Here is an 18,202-nt window from a genome sequence, read left to right on the forward strand (position 1 = left end):
ACACTACACATTAGACAGAGTCTCACTATGTAGCCCTGCCTGGAAGCCTAGAGGCATAGACCATACCAAGTTGGTCTTGAACTTACAGAGAATCAGTTGTTTCTTCCTGCCTCATAGGTAATAGGGAAACACATGTGCCATCACATCCAATCTTTGGCTACATTGTGAGTTTAAAACCAACCTGAGCTATATGAAATACTGTCTGGAGAAATAAAAAGAGAAAAAAAAGAAAGAAAGAAAAATCACGCCAAATTTTTAAAAATAGGTGTAAAAATTTAAATTTTGTCTATGTATTCAAACTCACTTCCGTAATCTCACCTGTTGGTGCTATGGCACCCGGGTAAAGCCCAGTGGATGGTGAGAGGCTTCAATACAGTCCTCCTGGATCCCAGTTTTTTTTTTTTTTTTTTTTTTTTTTTTTTTTTTTTTTTTTTTTGGCCTTCTGGCTATTATAAAGAAGGTTACAATGAACATGGTTTAACATGTGTCCTTGTTATATGCTGGAGCATCTTTTGGGTATATGCTGAGAAGTTGGATAGGTGGGTCCTCAGGTAGTACTATGTCCAATTTTCTTGCAAACTCACCAACAATACAGGAGTGTTTCTCTTCCTCCACATCCTCTCCACCTTATACTGTCACCAGAGTTTTTGATCTTAGCCATTCTCACTGGTGTGAGGCAGAATCTCAGGGCTGCTTTTCTTTGCATTTCTCTAATGATGAGGATGTTGAACACTTCTTTAGGTGCTTTTCAGCCATTCAGTATCCCTCACTTGATACTTATTTGTTTAGCTCTGTACCTCATTTTTAATAGGATTATTTTGATTCTCTGAAGTCTAACTTCTTGAGTTTTTGTTTTTGTTTTTGTTTTTGTTTTTGTTCTTTTGTATATTTTGAATACTAGCCTTCTGTCAGATGTAGGATTGGTAAAGATCTTTTGTCAATCTGTTGGTGGTGTTCTTTCCTTACAGGAGCTTTGCAATTTTATGAGGTCTCATTTCTCAATTCTTCATCTTAGAGCATAAACCACTGCTGTTCTGGACCAGAAAATTTTTGCTGTGTCTCTGTGTTCTAAGATTTGCCCCACTTTCTCTTCTATTAGGTTCAGTATACCTGGTTTTACATGGAGGTCTTTGATTCACTTAGACATAAGCTTTGTACAAGGAGATAAGACAAGATTGATTTGCATTCTTCTGCCTGGTGACTGCCAGGTGAACCAGCAATTTTTGAAGATGCTATCCTTTTTACATTGAAAGTTTTTAGCTCCTTTATCAAAAATCAAGTGACCATAAATATGTGGGTTCATTTCTGGGTCTTTAGTTCTATTCCGTTGATCTACCTGCCTGTTGCTCTACCAATACCATACAGTTTTGATCATGAGTGATCTGTAATGTAGCTTTAGGTCAGGGATAGTGATTCCCCCTGAAGTTTTTTTATTTTTGAGAATTGTTTTTGCTTTCCTGGGCTTTTTGTTATTTCAAATGCATTTGCAAATTGCTCTTTCTAACTCTATGAAGAATTGAGTTGGTATTTGATGGAGATTACATTGAACCTGTAGATTGCTTTAGGCAAGATGACCATTGTTACTATGTTGATCTTTCCAATCCATGACTATGGGAGATCTTTCCACCTTCTGAGATCTTCTTCAATTTCCTTCTTCAGAGACTTGAAGTTCTTGTCAAAGAGATACTTCACTTGGTTGGTTAGGGTTACACCAGGGTACTTTATATTATTTGTGACTATTGTGAAAGGTGTCAATTCTCTAATTTCTTTCTCAACCTGTTTATCCTATGAGTAGAGGAAGGCTACTGATTTGTTTGAGTTAATTTTATATCCAACTGCTTTGCTGAAGTTGTTTATCAGTTGTAGAAGTTCTCTGGTGAAATTTTTGGGGTCACTTTAGTACACAATCATGTCATCTGCAAATAGTGATATTTTTTACTTCTTTCTTTCCAATTTGTATCCCTTTGACTTTCTTTTGCTCTCTATTGCTCCATCCAGGACTTCCAGTACTATTTTAATAGGTAGGGGGAGAGTGAGCAGCCTTGTCTAGTCCCTGATTTTAGTTTCTCACTCTTTAGTTTGATGTAGGCTATTGGTTTGCTGTATATTGCTTTTATTATGTCAAGGTATAGGCCTTGGATTCCTGCTATTTCCAAGACTTTTTACTTGAAGATGTGTTGAATTTTGTTGAATGATTTCTCAGCATCTATTGAGATGACCATGTGCTTTTTTATCTATAATTTGAATTTATTTATATGTTGGATCACGTTGATTGATTTCCATATGTTAAACCATCCCTGCATCCCAGGGATGAAGCCTACTTGATTATGGTGAATGATCATTTTGATGTGTTCTTAAACTCGGTTTGCAAGAATTTTATTCAGTATTTTTGCATCAGTGTTCATGAGGGAAATTAGCCTGAAGTTCTCTTTCTTTGCAAGACCTTTGTCTGGTTTAGGTATGAGTGTAATTGTGGCTTTAAAGAATGAATTGGGTAGTGTTTCTTCAGTTTCTATATTGTAGACTACTTTGGAGAGCTTTGGTTTTAGGCCTTCTCTGATGGTCTGATAGAATTCAGAGGCTTTTGATGACTACTTCTATTTCTTTAGGGGTTATGCGGCTATTTAGATGATTTACTTGATCCTGATTTAACTTTGATAACTGGTATCTCTTTAGAAAATTGTCCATTGCATCTAGATTTTTTAGTTTGGTTGAATAAAGGTTATTATAGGAGGATATGATGATTTCTTGATTTTCCTCAGTTTCTGTTATAATGTCTCCCGTGTTATTTCTGATTTTGTTAATTTGGATACTCTCTTTCCACCCTCTAGTTAGTCTAGCTAATGGACTATTATTAATATTATCAATATTGTTGCTTTTCTCAAAGAACCAGCTTTTGATTTCGTTGCTTGTTTGTATAGTTCATTTTATTTCTAGTTGGTTGTTTTCAGTTCTGAGTTTGTTTATTTCTTGATGTCCACTCCTCTTGGGTGTATCTACTTCTTTTCATTTTAGAGCTTTCAGGTGTTCAGTCAAGTTGTTAGTTTCTTTCTGGAATCACTCAGTGCTATGAGCTTTCCTCTTAGCACTGTTTTCATTGTATCCCACAAGTTTGTGTATGTTGTGGCTTCATTTTCATTAAATTTTAAAAAGGCTTAGATTTCTTTCTTTATTTCTTCTTTGACCAAGCTATCATAGAGTAGAGCATTGTTTAGCTTTAATGTGTATGTGGGCTTTATATTGTTGCTGTTGTTGTTGTTGTTACTATTATTGAAGACCAGCCTTAGTGCATAGTGATCTGGTAAGATGCATGGTATTATTTTCATGTTCTTATATCTGTTAATGACTATTCTGTGACCAGCTATATGGTCAATTTTGAAGAAGGTGCCCTGAGGTGCTGAGAAGAAGGTATATTGTTTTGCTCTATATATTTTTTTGTTCTATTAAAATCATTTGGTTCATAACTGCTATTAGTTTCACTGTGTCTCTGTTAAGTTTCTGCTTCTGTGATCTGTCCATTGATGAGAGTGGGGTGTTGAAGTCTCTCACTATTATTCTGTGTGTGTGCAATATATGCTCTGAGGTTTAGTAGAGCTTCTTTTCTGAATGTGGGTGCCCTTGTATTTGAAGCACAGATTTTCAGGATTGAGAATTTATATGGATAGATTTTTCCTTTGATGAGTTAAATGTGTCCTTCCTTGCCTTTTTGGATGACTTTTCATTGAAAATCTATTTTATTCCTGATTAGGTTGGCTATTCCAACTAGTTTCTTTGGACCTTTTGCTTGAAAGGTTTGTTCCCAACATTTTATTCTGAGGTAGTCCCTTCCTTTGTTGATAAGATGAGCTTCCTGTATGCAACAAAATGCTGGGTCCTATTTTTGTATCCAGTCTGATAGTCTATGTCTTTCTATTGGGGAATTGAGTCCATTGATGTTAAGAGATATTAAGGAATAGTGATTGTTGTTTACTTCTAATTTGTTGTTGTGGGTAGAATTATTTTTGTGTGATTGTCTTCTTTTGGTTTAGTTGCAAAAAGATTATTTTCTTGCTTTTTCTAGAATGTAGTTTCCCTCCTTGTGTTGGGTTTTCCATCTATTATTCTTTGTAGGGTTGGATTTGTGTTCAGATCTTGTGTAAATTTAGTTTTGTCTTGAAATATCTTGGTTTCTCCATTTATGGTACTTGAGAATTTTGATGAATACAGTAGCCTTGGCTGGCATTTGTGTTCTCTTAAGGTCTGCATGGCATCTGTTCAGGATCTTCTAGCTTTCATAGTCTCTGTTGAAAATTCTGGTGTAATTCTGATTGGTCTGCCTGTATATGTTACTTGTTCTTTTTCCCTTACTTTGTGCTTCTAGTGTACTTTCTTTGTTTTGAACATTTGGTGTTTTGACTGTTATGCATTGGAAGGAATTTGTTTTCTGTTCCAATCTATTTGGTGTTCTGTAGGGTTCTTGTATGTTCCTGGTTATCTCTTTCTTTTGGTTATTCAAGTTTTTTTCTATAATTTTGCTGAAGATATTTACTGGGCCTTTTAGTTCGGAGTCTTCACTCTCTTATACACCTATTATCCTTAGGATTGGTCTTCTCCTTGTTTCCTAGATTTCCTGGATGTTTTGGTTTGGGAGCTTTATGGTTTTTGTATTTTCTCTGTCTGTTGTGTCAATGAGTTCTATGGTATCTTCTGAGATTCTCTCATCCATCTCTTTTATTCTGTTGGCGATGCTTGTTTCTATGACTCCCGACCTCTTTCCTAGGTTTTCTATCTCAAGGGTTGCTTACCTTTTGTTTCTCTTTAATGTTTTTATTTCTCTTTTTAGATTCTGGATGCTTTTGTTCAATTCCTTCACTTGTTTACTTGTGTTTTCTGATGTTTCTCTAAGGGCTTCTACTTGTATTTCTTTAAGGGAGTTATTCATGTGGTACTCGAGGTCCTCCAGCATCAACAGGACAAATGGTTTTAAGTCTAAAACTTGATTTTCTGGTGTGTTGGGTTATTCAGTACTTGCTGTGGTAGGAGATCTTGGTTCTGATGTTGCCAGGTTGTCTTGGTTTCTGTTTCTTAGGTTCTTGTGCTTGCTTCTTGCCATTTTGTTGTCTTTGATATTAGTTGATCTTGTCTCTGATTGTAGCTTACTCTCCTGTTCATCTTAGGATTCATAGGCTCCAGAGGGATATTGGTCCTGGGTGCTCAGCTCTCTATGAGCATGCGGTTAATTTTGAGCTTTACCTCTGGGCACAGATGGAGTCCCAAAGGATTCCAGACCCAGGCAGTACTTCAATACCTGTGCCCTGAGATTTCCCGGAGGTCTCTCTCTGTGGTATCAGGAGAGAGTGCTCCTGAGTCTCCTTTGGGTGCTCAGCTCTCTGAGCAGACTGTGTGTCCCAATGGCAGTGTCCAGCTCTGGCTCTGGACACAGATCTACATTCTTTACTTTGTGTGTATACACTGTGCTTGCTCAGGTGTGCCCACGAGTGCCACATAAGACACATGTACAGGTCAGAAGACAGTCTGTGGGGCCTAGGTCTTTTCTGTCCTGTGGGTTTTGAGCCTTGAACTCACATCATTGAACTTGGCTGCAGGCACCTTTACCTGATGAGCCATCTTATTGGCCACTTACATACATTTTTAAATGATTTTTTAATTTAATGTGCATTAGTGCTTTATCTGCATGTTTTGTCAGTGTGAGGATATTGGATTCCTTGGATCTTGAGTTACTGACATTTATGAGTTGCCATATGGGTGCTGGGAATTGAACCTGGGTCTCCTGGAAAAGCAGCCAGGGTTTGTAACTACGGAGCCATTTCCTCAGTCCTCCAACATAATTTTAAAGCTATAAGTTTAATAGAATATTTTTTACCATGTGTCTTAAAAATATGTCAGTGCTTTTGACAGCAAAAGAGCTAAATCTATAACACTGCATCAAAATAGTCTCTTTAAATGTTCTGAACCTAAACAGACATGCTATTGAAGTCAGACAGGAATCAAATTCACAAGAGCTAAACAAAGTTTACTATTAAGACAATTGTTTGTACAATGTAAGCAAACAAGTAATTACTCAATTTTCTGCTCAATTTGACTAGGATAGACACAGAAGTCGCTAAGTGTTTCGAATTTAGTAATATAGGGTTAAAGCTAGGGGTCTTGTAAGGTCCTTGTTATGTAATTTAAAGAAACTTTAGTCTTCTCTGATGTTGTGGAGAGTAACTTGCAACCCTGAAATACTGATTTACTGTTTAGAAAAATGAATCAGTGTGACTCTGAAATCCTACATATTGGGAGACTCTTAAAATCCTGAATTAGCACCAGATCCTGAATTTTACTATTTACCTTTATGACCCCTGGTGGGTTCTAGGGGCCCTTGCCACCTGATTTGTGTTTTGACATACCTACACCACAGATTCAGGAATGAGCAAACATTCTCTAAGAAGCATTTGCCCAGACCTCCCAGGTAACCTCAGAAGCAGCCATTTCATTTTGTTATGGACACATCTGCATCCCTTAAATCTCTATGCCAGAACCTCTCAGCCTGGATACCTCAGATTTTGGCTATATTTGGAGATACCATTTTAAAGGAGATTAAGGTAGGGTGGAGTCTTTAAGGGGGCCATAGTTTAATTTATCTTAAAACAGAAGAGAGTATTTGGTCCTGAAGATAAACCCCAGGAGTTCACAGGCACAGAAGGCGGCCACATAAAGACACAGTATAATGGAGATAAGGAAGCCTTGCTAGCCCTGTTCACATGTCAGTCTTGAGCTTTCTGCTTTCAGAAGTAGGGGAATACTTTGTTGTTGTGTAAGCCAGTCAACTTTGTTGTTGTGTTCAACAGGCAAGGTTGATCTCAGACTTGTGATGATCCTCCTGTCTCTATCTCCTGAGTACAGACTGGGGTACTGACATTCACCATCACATCTAACTTAGTACCCGGCAATTAAAAATACTTTTCCAGGTTTCGCTGTAAATGTAAGATGTGCTCTGTGTTCATACTGGAATGAGAGAGGGCTTTTTCCAAGTCTCTGTTTTTACAGTGCACTGCCTATGAATGATTTATAATGTGCAATTTGTTTCCATGAATTGTTTTTGAAGATCAATCTTTTCCTGTCTGTCCTTTACCTAAAAGTAATATTAAATTGTTCTCCCATAAGCAAAGGGTGACACAAGCTAAAAACCATGCTCTTAATAGTTAGAGATACAGACATTGACATTGATTTTTACATCAAATGACTCTGAAGGAGAGACTTGTCTCCACTCTCCAATGAATAAACAATATTAAGTTCTTTGAAATTACATACTTTAATTGCAGGCCTGCTATTAAAAAGAAGGCATTTATATCTTCTCAAAATGTTAGAAAAAATTAGCAAATCACTAAGTTGTACATATTTAATTTGCAGATGATGCTGGTTATACATTCATCCCATTTTAATACCATTTTATCTTATTGATTTCAGAAAATAATGCTATTTTCATTTATAGTTTGGAGATTTGCCATTGAGAGTAGAGTTCTTTCAATTATACATATTCTCTTTCAGTCTTGGTAATTGCATTCTTACACTGGCCACCATGTTGATTTGAATAGGTTTGGTCCCCACAGACTCATATGTTTGAATGCTTGACCCATAGGAAAGGGCACTATTAGAAGGTGTGAGCTTGTTCAAGGAAGTATACCACTGTGGGGGTGGAGCGTTGAGGTCTTAAATGCTCAAGCTCTGCCCAGTGTGAAACAAGTCCAGCCTCATCCTGGCTGCCTTTGGATCAAGATGTAGAACTCTCAGCTGTTCTCCAACACCATGTTGCCTGCACACTACCATGTGTCCCACCATGATGATAATGGACTGAACCTCTAAAACTGTAAGCCAGCTCCAATTAAATGTTGTCCTTTATAAGAGTTTTCTTAGTCAGGGTGTCTGTCACAGCAATGGAACTCTTAAAATAGACATGATGCAGCACAAGGTGAAGCTATGTGATTTTTCCCCCTTAATACATAATCATTTAGACCAAATACAGTCTTCAGACAGTACTCATTTCTAACACTTTACATATATACCTTACTTTATCCACTGTTATCCAAATCTTCCTTGTGTCTGTGTGTTACATGTGTTGGTCTGGAGGCCAGAGGCTGAAGCCACATATCTTCTGCATCTCCAATTCCTTTCATTGTCATTGCTTGGTTTTGTTGTGATGGCTGGTTTTTAGGGTCCTTTTATCATATATTTATTTATATTATGTGTGTTGGTGTTTTATCTGCAAGTATGTCTGTGTGAAGGTGTTAGATCTTCTGCAGTAGAGTTACAGGACAGCTGTGAGCTCCCATGCGGGTGCTGGGAACTGAACCCAGAGCTGGAAGAGTAGCCACTGCTCTTGCATCCCTCCAGTGTTTTTGATTTTGCTTTTAAAGACAGGTCTAGTACGAAATCTGGAGCTTTCTCAAGTTAGCTAGACTGGTTGACCATCACGCTGCTGATGTCAGCTAGTCTCTGTCTTTCTCCTCCCCCCATATCTCTCTAGTGCTGGGGTTGCAGACATACTCTCTTATTTTTCACAGCAAGCACCTCACCCACTGAGCCATCCCTCCAGTCTCCCGCAGTTACATTTATTTTCAACTTCCTATTTTTAACTGTTTCTTCATTATCTTACTCTGGACAGCCAGCATTGTTGTTCACAAAGACACCTGGAATGTTTTTATTCCTCATCCAACCTTCTTTAGGGACAAAGAAGCTTTTGTTTTACCTAAGGCAGTTTCACCTTTTCTGTAGTCATACCCAGTGAGCAGCCTGAAAAAGCCTGGGGTACGATTGCTACTTGGAAAGTGGGAGTTTGAAACCAGGCTTGCTGGTGGAATTCAACTAACCTTCCATAGAGGGCAGTGATGCTGAGTTTGAGGCTGCATGCAAATCAACTATTCAGAAACCAGTGGCGGTCTCCATAGCAGTGTGCGGGTCTGGACACACTCTGCCCTCACAGGTGAGGAGAGCACATCAGTCAAGTAGAGTAGGCAATGCCCTCTGTCCCATCCACCCAGAAAAGGGTGTTTCTGTTGGGTAGCAATCCACTGAACCTCTCTGCAGTTTGTGACTAGAAATCTGGATCTGGTGAAAAGGAGGATTTACCCTGAAATTGAGGAAGTTTAAGCTTTGGGGAACCTGAGAGAGGCCAAGTAGTATAGAGTAATGCATCCTTACTGTTATAGGGCTTGTGTGAAGTTACTGGGAATAAAATAATATACTCTACTCAATTATAATTAGCAGATTTATTAGCTGGTAACAGGATAAACAATGTCAGAGCCAAGTTTGAGATTTCCATGGAGGAAGAATATGGGAAGAGTTTTCAAAAAGTGAAACCCATAAGATCTTCAATATCTATTGCAAGCAAACAAAGGCTGTTCTGTGCTGCCAAGCTTAAATGTCAAGGCAACTCAAAACAAGCTGTGGTTATCCAAAAAAAAAAAAAAAAAAAAAAAAAAAAAAAAAGCAGTTATATTCTAACAAGTAGATAGTTGTACCTTGTACTCTTTGGGTGGTTCAATGAGTCAGGGTTACTGAGAACTCATCTTTGAGTGATGAGAGTCAGACAAATGAATGGCTGGTGGGTACCAAAATAGATGCCTAGCATGAAATGGTGCTTTTTTTTAAGCTATGTCAATTAGAAAACATCTGAAGAATGCTACCAGTTAAAGATCTGATACCAATCACTGAAAAAAATAATCACTTACAATGTCTTACATGTAAGGATCTCCAAAGAAGAATTCTCAAATTCCACAATAACTTTATACAGATACCTGTTAATGTTGTTTATAAGTCACAAATCTAAAATAATTCAAAACTATCAATCACAAAAAATTTTCTTTATTGAAAAAAGATTTTTTTTCACACAATATATTCTGATTTTGGTTCCCCTACCCCTACTCCTTCTTGTCTCTCCTTGTCACCTCTCTTATCCAGACTTTTTAGTTTCTCCTTAGAAAACAGGCATCTAAGGAATTAAAATAAAATAAGACAACTCAAAATCAAATCAGTCTGACAAAACAACCAAGCAGGAAAAATAGCCAAGGAAAAAGCACAAAAACACATCTCTATGCAGACACACATATATTAATACACATAGAAACCCTGTAAAGACCCAAAACTGAAAGCAATAATGTATTCACAAAAGACAGGTAAAGTAGGAATGACCAACATACTCTGACTACACATTATAAGACAAGGACCCCCCAAAGATGCCATTGAGTCTGTTTCTTGTTGGTCTTCTACCGCTGGGCATGTGGCCTGCCCTTAAGAATGATTTGTTTCCCTAGTGAGATGCCCTTGGAGAAAACTAACTTCTCATCTGCAAATGTCTCTCTACTGGAGGTAACTTCTGGGTTAGGGATGGAGGCATGTGTCTGCTTCCCACAAGAAAAAAATATTTAAAAAAATTTTGATAAGCCATATTAAAAGGTGGTTTCTTCTTTCTGTTATCTATGGGAAATAAGGCCACAAATTTACACTCAGGGGAGTACTAAAGCTATGTATTAAAAAGTTTATTATAAGTTTTGTGGTCATTATTTTTATTTGAATATTTTTTTGTTCATTCTACATAAATATTTAGTTCAATAACTTAGTATTCTTCTTACATGAGTCTTATACAATTGTACAAAGTTCATATACCAAGATAAAAAGCGTTTCTAACTAAGGTGGTAGGTGAAATTAGCCAGGCAAGCCTAATTCTCAATGTTATTTGCCAGTGCTTTAGTGCACGAACAAAGAGCTTTTAAAGCTTTGGTTGCTACCCCAACAGCTCCAAAGACTGGGGTATAATTCAATATGTACAATATATTTTTGTTTCTGTTTTAAGAACAATTTTATCTATTTGTATGTATGTGTGCCTTCGAATTTATGTATGTGCATATGGGTGCCTTCAGAAGTCAAAGGGTGTCATCCCCCTGGAACAGGGCTTATAAGTAGTTGCTGTAAGTGCTCTTAACTGCTTTGCCATTTCCCCCAGGTCTTTCTGTTTCAGTACTGGAGACTAAACCTAAGACCTTCTGAATGCCAGGCAAGCCGTCTGCCGCTCAGTTATAACCCCAGTTCCAACACATATTGTTATTGTTGTTTTGTTTGTTTTGAGATTTATGAAGGCAATAAGGATGGGTATCTGTACCTGAAATGCCAGCCTTGAACTCACAGAGACCCACCTTGTTCTGTTTACTGGGTGCTAGGATCAAGGGTGTGCCCTACCTAGGCAAGAGATGTTGACTCATGCCCTTAATCTCAGCTCTCAATTGGATCTGAGTTTAAGGCCAGTGGGATCTACAGAGCAAGTTCCAGTGCAGCCAGGACTCCACAGAGAAACACTCTGTGTGTGTGTGTGTGTGTGTGTGTGTGTGTGTGTGTGTGTGTGTGTGTAGGAATGCCCCTCCATGCCCAGCTCATCTGGACTTTACTTCATAGGCTCACTGCAGCTCCTTGTAATCCTTGTAATCAGAGGCATTGCCGCACCTCCATGGGCCATATGCCCCCGACTCTCTTCCTCCTTCCCCTAACAGTGACTATCAGTACATTCTGCAGTTTTTCAAGAATGTTCCTGCTCCTCCTGGGAACTGTGGGCAGAGAATGGATCTTGGCCTATCCTTGACCTGAGGAGGGAAGATGATACTTGGGCTAGTCTTGACTTGAGTCAGGTGGGTATAAAGCTGGTGAAAGCCCCTTAGGGCCCTTCAGAACGTACTGCCAAGGTTAGTATGAGGCTTAGAAGAGAAATCCCCTCAAAAGAACAAAGTGGAGTCAGCCAGTCTGGAAGATTATTTGTAGGGAGGATAGAAGCTTCAAGACAAACATGGGGATAGTTAGAGAGAACAATCCTGTGGGTTCAGTCCAGTGAGTTGGCTCTCAGGCTCTCATTCTGCGAAAATAGACAGTTGCATTTATTTATTTACAGAAGGGAAAGGTGGTAGCCTGGTATTCACTGGTGGTCAGACAGGCTGCCTGAGGAAATCAGGGGTTGGGTCTGCTGTCCTGGGAGGGACTGTGGTCCCTGCCAGCATCTGGACTGAAGTATCACTGGCAGCTGGTGAGAAAGCCCCGTGCCTCTTCACAGACATTCTAGTTAGTCAGTTCTGCCTCCTTACTGGCCTCTGAAGAGAATTCCTCCACTTCTTGGACAAGTCTGTGGACAGAGAAAGATAAAGGACAAGTTTGCTTGTAGCCAAAACTGTAATGGGGCCCTAGAAAAACAATTTTAAAAAACTATGTGAATTTGTGTGTGGTGCAAAAAAATACATCTTGCCTGAGGAGGTAAAAGGATGCTTACAGGAGTTGTTCTCTTTTTTCATGTCAGTCCTGGGACTGAAGTCAGGATTTCTGGGCTTATTTGATGAGCCATCTTACAAGTATAAGTGTGTTTGGCATCAAGCAAATGCTGTGAGGCTGGGTACAATGTTTGAATTGGCTGTAAAGTTGGTGGACATGAGTATATGTCCACATGTGCTGTGTGTGTTCATTTTGCCGGAGACAGACCAGGATCTAATGCCTACTAAGTTTGAAATCTTGACTCTGAGATTTCTCCATCCCCACAGTCCACTCTGTTTTTACTACTTCAGAAAGAATCCTCATTCCCCAGGCTGACCCTGAATTGATCTTACATAGCCTTCTAAGTAGCTGAAATGGCAGACTTTTGCTGTCATGCCTAGCAAGCAAGAGTTCGGGATCCAGTCTCTCCACAATGCTAGAACAGACTCAAAACTCCTTTGCCCTCTACGCTAATGTCCTGGTATCATGTATGTGCCCAAACAGCATACACACACATACTCTCTTCTCTGTCTTTCCTCTCTCTCTGGATCTCTCTCTCTTCCACACACACACACACACACAGGTGCATGCATGCAACAAAATTCCAACCTGCAATAGTTGGTTATGGTGTTGTATTCCTGGTGTGGTTATGGTGGTGTATTCCTGGTGTGGTTATGGTGGTATATTCCTGGTGTGGTTATGGTGGTGTATTCCTGGTGTGGTTATGGTGGTGTATTCCTGGTGTTATAGATGTCTGCAGCTGAAGCAGGAGAATTTCTATAATTTCAATGGCAGACAGAAGGAGCTTTCATCTGAGATCCCAACTGGGTGGGGTTCCATCCCCAGTGTCTCAAAAGAAAAAAAAGTTGGAGGATCATAATAAAAGAAATAGGGGGAGGGAGTTTAGAGAAGGAGATGAGTCCCACACCTGCTGAGCTCCAGGTCTCTCTTAGTGAGCTGTGCCTTCATTTCCTTCAGCAGACTATCCAGGATTGAGCTGTCTCCAGGCTCCCATGCCCTGGCTCCAGGCTCCAGTGAGCTGGCCCCAGGTTCCCCCATGCTGGACTCAGGCTCCTGTGGGCTGGCTCCAGGCACCTGAGCAGTGGCCCGATGCTCCCCCGTGCAGGCCCCAGGCTCTACTGCGCTGGCTCCAGTCTTCTTAGTGCTGGCTCCGGGATCTTGGGAGCTGACTCCTGGGGAGCAGATGCTCAGATCACACAGGAGCTGCTGGGTTGTCCTTAGGGCTGGCTCCAAGTCATCTGTGGAGACAAAAGTCATTATAGCAGGTCTCTGCTCCCAAAGCATTATTTGTATATGTCAGGTTGGGATGGGGTTGGGGTTGAGGGTGATGTTGGCGTTGGCTCTTCTCTCACTTCTAGAGATAAAGTGGAAAGGGAGAGAGGCACTTCAGCAGAAATCTCACTTGTCCCTTGCAAGTGTGAGAGCCAAGGGCACAGGCGGAAAAGAGAATGCCCAGGTCTAGAGTGCAGAGGAATGGCCTGCACACACAGCTGCCAAGGTTGGCTTCCTGTGAGCCAAGTGAGCTGAGGATCCAGCCTGCCAGCTGCCCTCCTGCTCTCTCTCATCCTGTTCTTCCATTGCGCCCTGTCATTCTTGACAGCACATTAAAAGTACCAAGCTTCTGGTACCTGCAGCAGTGGTGGGAGGTGCTGATGCTCTCACAGCCTTCAGTTTCCCAGGTCCAGACATGCACCACGCATGCAACCAAGCAAAGGCATTAGGGTTCAAATCCCTACTACTTGCATGTGTCTGTCTGCAGTATATGCAGCCTACTGTTCTGTCTTCCCCTTGTCAGTCAGTGCACAGGTCAGTGTTGGGTCCAGGACATCAGCTATGAGGAGTTTAGTTTATCTAACATGTCTGCAGGTTCCAGCTCAACACTGTGCCCGGTTTAGGACACTAGCTCTCACTTCCTAGCTCATGCTATCCTGGATCTCACAGCCCCCAATTGTTGAAAGGCTAGCTGTGGGCCACTGTACCTTTTATGGTTTGTTGTATAGCCTGGGCTGGACTCTAACTACTGAGCTTTAAGTATTCCCTACTGCCTCAGTCCCCAAGAGCTGGGCTTTCAGACATATAACTGTGCCCAGTCCCACTCTGCTACTTCTAGAAGAAACTTGAGGGTCAGTGGCTTCAGTTGTCCTTGAAGTCCTGAACACAACTCTAGACATGAGGGTAAGACAGCAGTAAGCAAACCCTATGCAGCTAAACCATCTCCAGAGAATCACCGAAGTGCATGCAGCAGGGCTCTGCCACTGACCTCCTCACCGACACTCCCACCTCACTGACAGGGCCCAGCTCAGGACCAGTGCAGCACCATTCCCCCCAGTGCCTTCTAGTTGTGAGCTCAGCAGCCCAGGCACAGAATCTCTTACTCAGTTGCCCATGTACTACCCACACTGGTGAGGACATGGGTTCTGATACCAAGCCAGAGCTGAGGCACCCATAATGCCTCCTGTGGGTTTCAGGGTTCCTTCCTGCCATGGAGATGCCTACCTAGGAGCTCCTTACCACTTCCTTCCACGTGGACAGCCTGCACGGGCAGCTCGTGTCGACTGGTGTCCACGGCTTTGCCAGGTATCTTGCATTCCCCCTTGAAGTGCTTTTTCACAGGCGGAAGATTCCTCAGCACCTCAATCTGCAGGTGGGAGGAGACACAGTAAGCCATGCTGTGTTCACCCACACAACAAGGAGCTATGTGTGAGATGGAGTAAGCCTTGCGTATGCTAAGCACTGCTCTGGCATTGCATGTCTCCATTCTCATGGACCAGCCTGTTCAGGCAACAGGATCCACTCTGACCTGCCCTGGATGGGAAAGGGTTACTGTGTTAAGCACTGGGGTGGGATAGAAGCTGATTTTCCTACCCCTTGAGCTGGCAGCTGCCAAAGACTACCCTGCACAGCATGTGGCATACAGGTGTCCTTGCATAATATGTACTAGCTGGTTTTGTGTGTCAAGTTGACATCAAAAAGGAAGGAACCTCAGTTGAGGTAATGCCTCCACAAGATCCAGCTACAAGAATCTTTTCCATTGTGGGTGGTGCCATCCCTGGGCTGGTGGTCCTGGTTTCTACAAGAAAGCAGGTTGAGCAAGGCCCGGGCACAAGCCAGTAAGCAGGACTCCCTCATGGCCTCTACGTCAGAGCTCTGCCCTGTGTGAGTGCCTGTTCTGACCACCTTCAGTGATAAACTGTGATATGGAAGTGTAAGCCATACAGAGCCTTTCCTCCCAATCTTCCTAGTACAGCACCACGATAACACCAGGATCCTGAGCAGAGTGGTCAGAGTGCAAATGGTGACCACATTCTGCACAGATCTCCCTCCCTCGTATGCCCTGGGCGCTTCAGGAGCATGCTCAGATCCACCTGGGCATAAAGGGAAGCACACAGCTCTTTGTGTTTCTGTCGGAGAAGCAGCTGGCGCTGCAGCCTCTCTTTCACACGGCACATGGCTGCGAAGTACTTCTCCACATTCTCCTGCAGCAGAGCCATGTTTTTCTGCATCTGTGGGCACAAGACTGAGTCAGGAGGGGTGGAGAGATGACAGAAGACACAGAGGTGCACATGAGGCTGAACTATGCTCACCTTTATAGAGAGCAGGGTCAGCCGCAGCTCCTGTGAATTCATCATGCCCAGGATCTGCTGCAGATCCTGCAGGGGTCCAGTAGAGAGGTCTTGGTCTGGTGGAATGTCGCCATGCCCTTTCTGCATGGTGCACTGAACAGTGCCTGTATTCATCACCTGCCTTTCTTCTCCCCCCCAAAAAAAATGACAAGGTCAGTGCCACTGGGCAGGGAGGCAGTGGCCTTCACCCCTTAGTACCTATTGAGGCTCCCAGAACTAATTCTTTCAGGTGTGTGTGTGCAGGACTTTTATGGATCCTGAGAGCTCTGCATCTGAGTTGAAACAGGACCTAAGCCATTGCAATGTATGCCCACATTTGACTTTAGAGCTGGGCCACTTCTTTGTGACTTTTGGTGGAGCCACAGCTGTTGGTTGATACTTTGGTGAACTGTATGTACCCATCCAAGTCAGCAGTATCAAAGCTGAGAAACCAATTTTTTATCTTTCATTTTGCCATTGCTGGTAGTTGTTTCTGGTGCCACAGCATATGGCTAGCCTCAATCTTCTCATGTGGCCAAAGACCCTGAAGTGATCTTGCCTCCATTTCCCAAGTGCCACTGTGCTGTAATTTCTGCAGATCCCCTAAAAGGGATCAGCAAGCAGGAGCTCCTGGCCTTTGGCTCCCTGCTCTCTGGATCTGCAGGTAGTTCTGTGGACATATGTCTGTTCCCTCAGACACTCTGCCCCATGCTCCCTTAATTAACCCTTGAACCATATCCTTTCTGACAGAGACCCCATGATGGCCAGTTTCCAATTTCCAGTTCCCCGACACTACCTTCAAAATGAGAGACAGTTTGCATCAGACTGGCCTAAGAACATGACTATGTGTGGTTGTCCTCACTGCTCTGGGGGATGCCTGGCAGCCTCTATCCTGATCCTACAGTTTCTCCACCCATCCATTTGTCCCGATCCACACCAGGCCCCACCTCTTCTCCTAGGTATTCTGCTGGCTTTCATTCCCTCAGGTGGTTTTTCTCCTTTGGCTGATGAAGAATCCTGTTATGGGAACAGAGGTTAAGAGGTCAAGCCATCTTTCCTTGATGTTCTTTCTCAGAGGTCTGGAGTTGGTTAAGAGTTTTCTATATAATGGACATATTTTCTTAAGTGGGGGGACAATCACATGCATCAGAAACAGGAAACTAATAGCATGTCTGCTGAACCTCCTTCAATGCCTAGGCATATCTTGAGGTCTGTGCTTCTGTGTGCTGAGGCCTGGGGACCAAATTCCTGTATTGTTACCAGGATGACTACACATACTACTAGGCTGGCATAAATTCTCAAAGCTTAGAAACAGCAACAGGACTACCTAAAGAAATGGTTCTATGTTGACTGTTACCATAGATCAAGAAGAAGCATGGTGGGGGTGGTGCTGTGGTTAACACCCTTTTCTTTTATCACTAGGGCAGGTGATCCTCTGAAGAAAACAAGGAAGCTGGATGAAAGAAAACTAAAACCCACTCCTTGCAGAAAACACCCAAGTATATTCAGACTGGAGAAAAGATGTTTTCCCAGTTTGAGGATCATTCTGGGCATCCATCAGCCATGGCACTGGCTGTCTAGGCCAGCATCGGAGCCAGCAGTCTCCAGGCAGGTGCCAGTCAGGCAAAAGGGCACAAAAAGAATCAACAATGAAGAATAGAACATAATTTCTACCTTGTGCCTGCCTGAAAGCCAGGCAGGTGTCTGCCTTGGCCATGCTCTTGCTGACTCCTGCTCGCTGCCTCCGCAGCAGCTCCAGAACATGGTGTCATCTTACTCCAAAATTGCTGTTATCTGTGACCATCCCTCTGAGGTAATATGCAGAGGAAGCACATATGAGTAGGGAACACATATGTACATGCACACGCATGCACTCAAGCAAATGTGAATCCCTGTTCTGGTGGTGCTCAATTAGCAGGGTTGCTGGACTAATTAATGAGCCACAGAGCTTGCTTGCAGACTAGGTGTAAAGTGGGTGAGGAGCACTGCTGGTGTTCATCCCAGGCGCACATGTGCATTCACACAAATAAATGTGCACATGCACACAGGCTGAGTACCTCTCTTCCAAAACCAGAGATCTGAAAACACAGAATTTCAGATCCAGGCTTTCTCCTGCCCTATACCTTCACTCAAGACATGGAGATGAGGCCCTCCAAGAATCATCAGCCAGTGAGAGACCTACACACTTGCCTAGCCCTTCTGAGATTCATTCTACCCCAGGAGAAAACTGCAGGTGTTATCATGACAACACAGATACTCAAGACTCCAGTCAGATGCAGCAGCCTCCTGCTGGGGCAGGAGAAGACTCAGCA

The 18,202-nt window shown here is 42.2% G+C and overlaps 1 protein-coding gene across 1 annotated transcript in view; it reads right to left on the bottom strand.

Annotated features, from left to right (window-relative positions):
* LOC308416175 (chromosome-associated kinesin KIF4-like) overlaps nt 1-15,998 on the bottom strand; it is a gene marked incomplete at its 5' end in the record, with an annotated part of 98,159 nt that extends 82,161 nt beyond the window's left edge. Inside the window, 5 exon segments of the mRNA XM_080942606.1 lie at nt 12,108-12,145; nt 13,196-13,526; nt 14,785-14,926; nt 15,654-15,791; nt 15,873-15,998. Coding sequence (XP_080798732.1) covers nt 12,108-12,145; nt 13,196-13,526; nt 14,785-14,926; nt 15,654-15,791; nt 15,873-15,998 — 775 coding nt within the window.
* Nucleotides 15,999-18,202: the final 2,204 nt, after the last annotated feature.

This window comes from Micromys minutus (assembly GCF_963924665.1).
Source record: "Micromys minutus genome assembly, contig: SCAFFOLD_277, whole genome shotgun sequence".
NCBI lineage: Eukaryota > Metazoa > Chordata > Mammalia > Rodentia > Muridae > Micromys > Micromys minutus.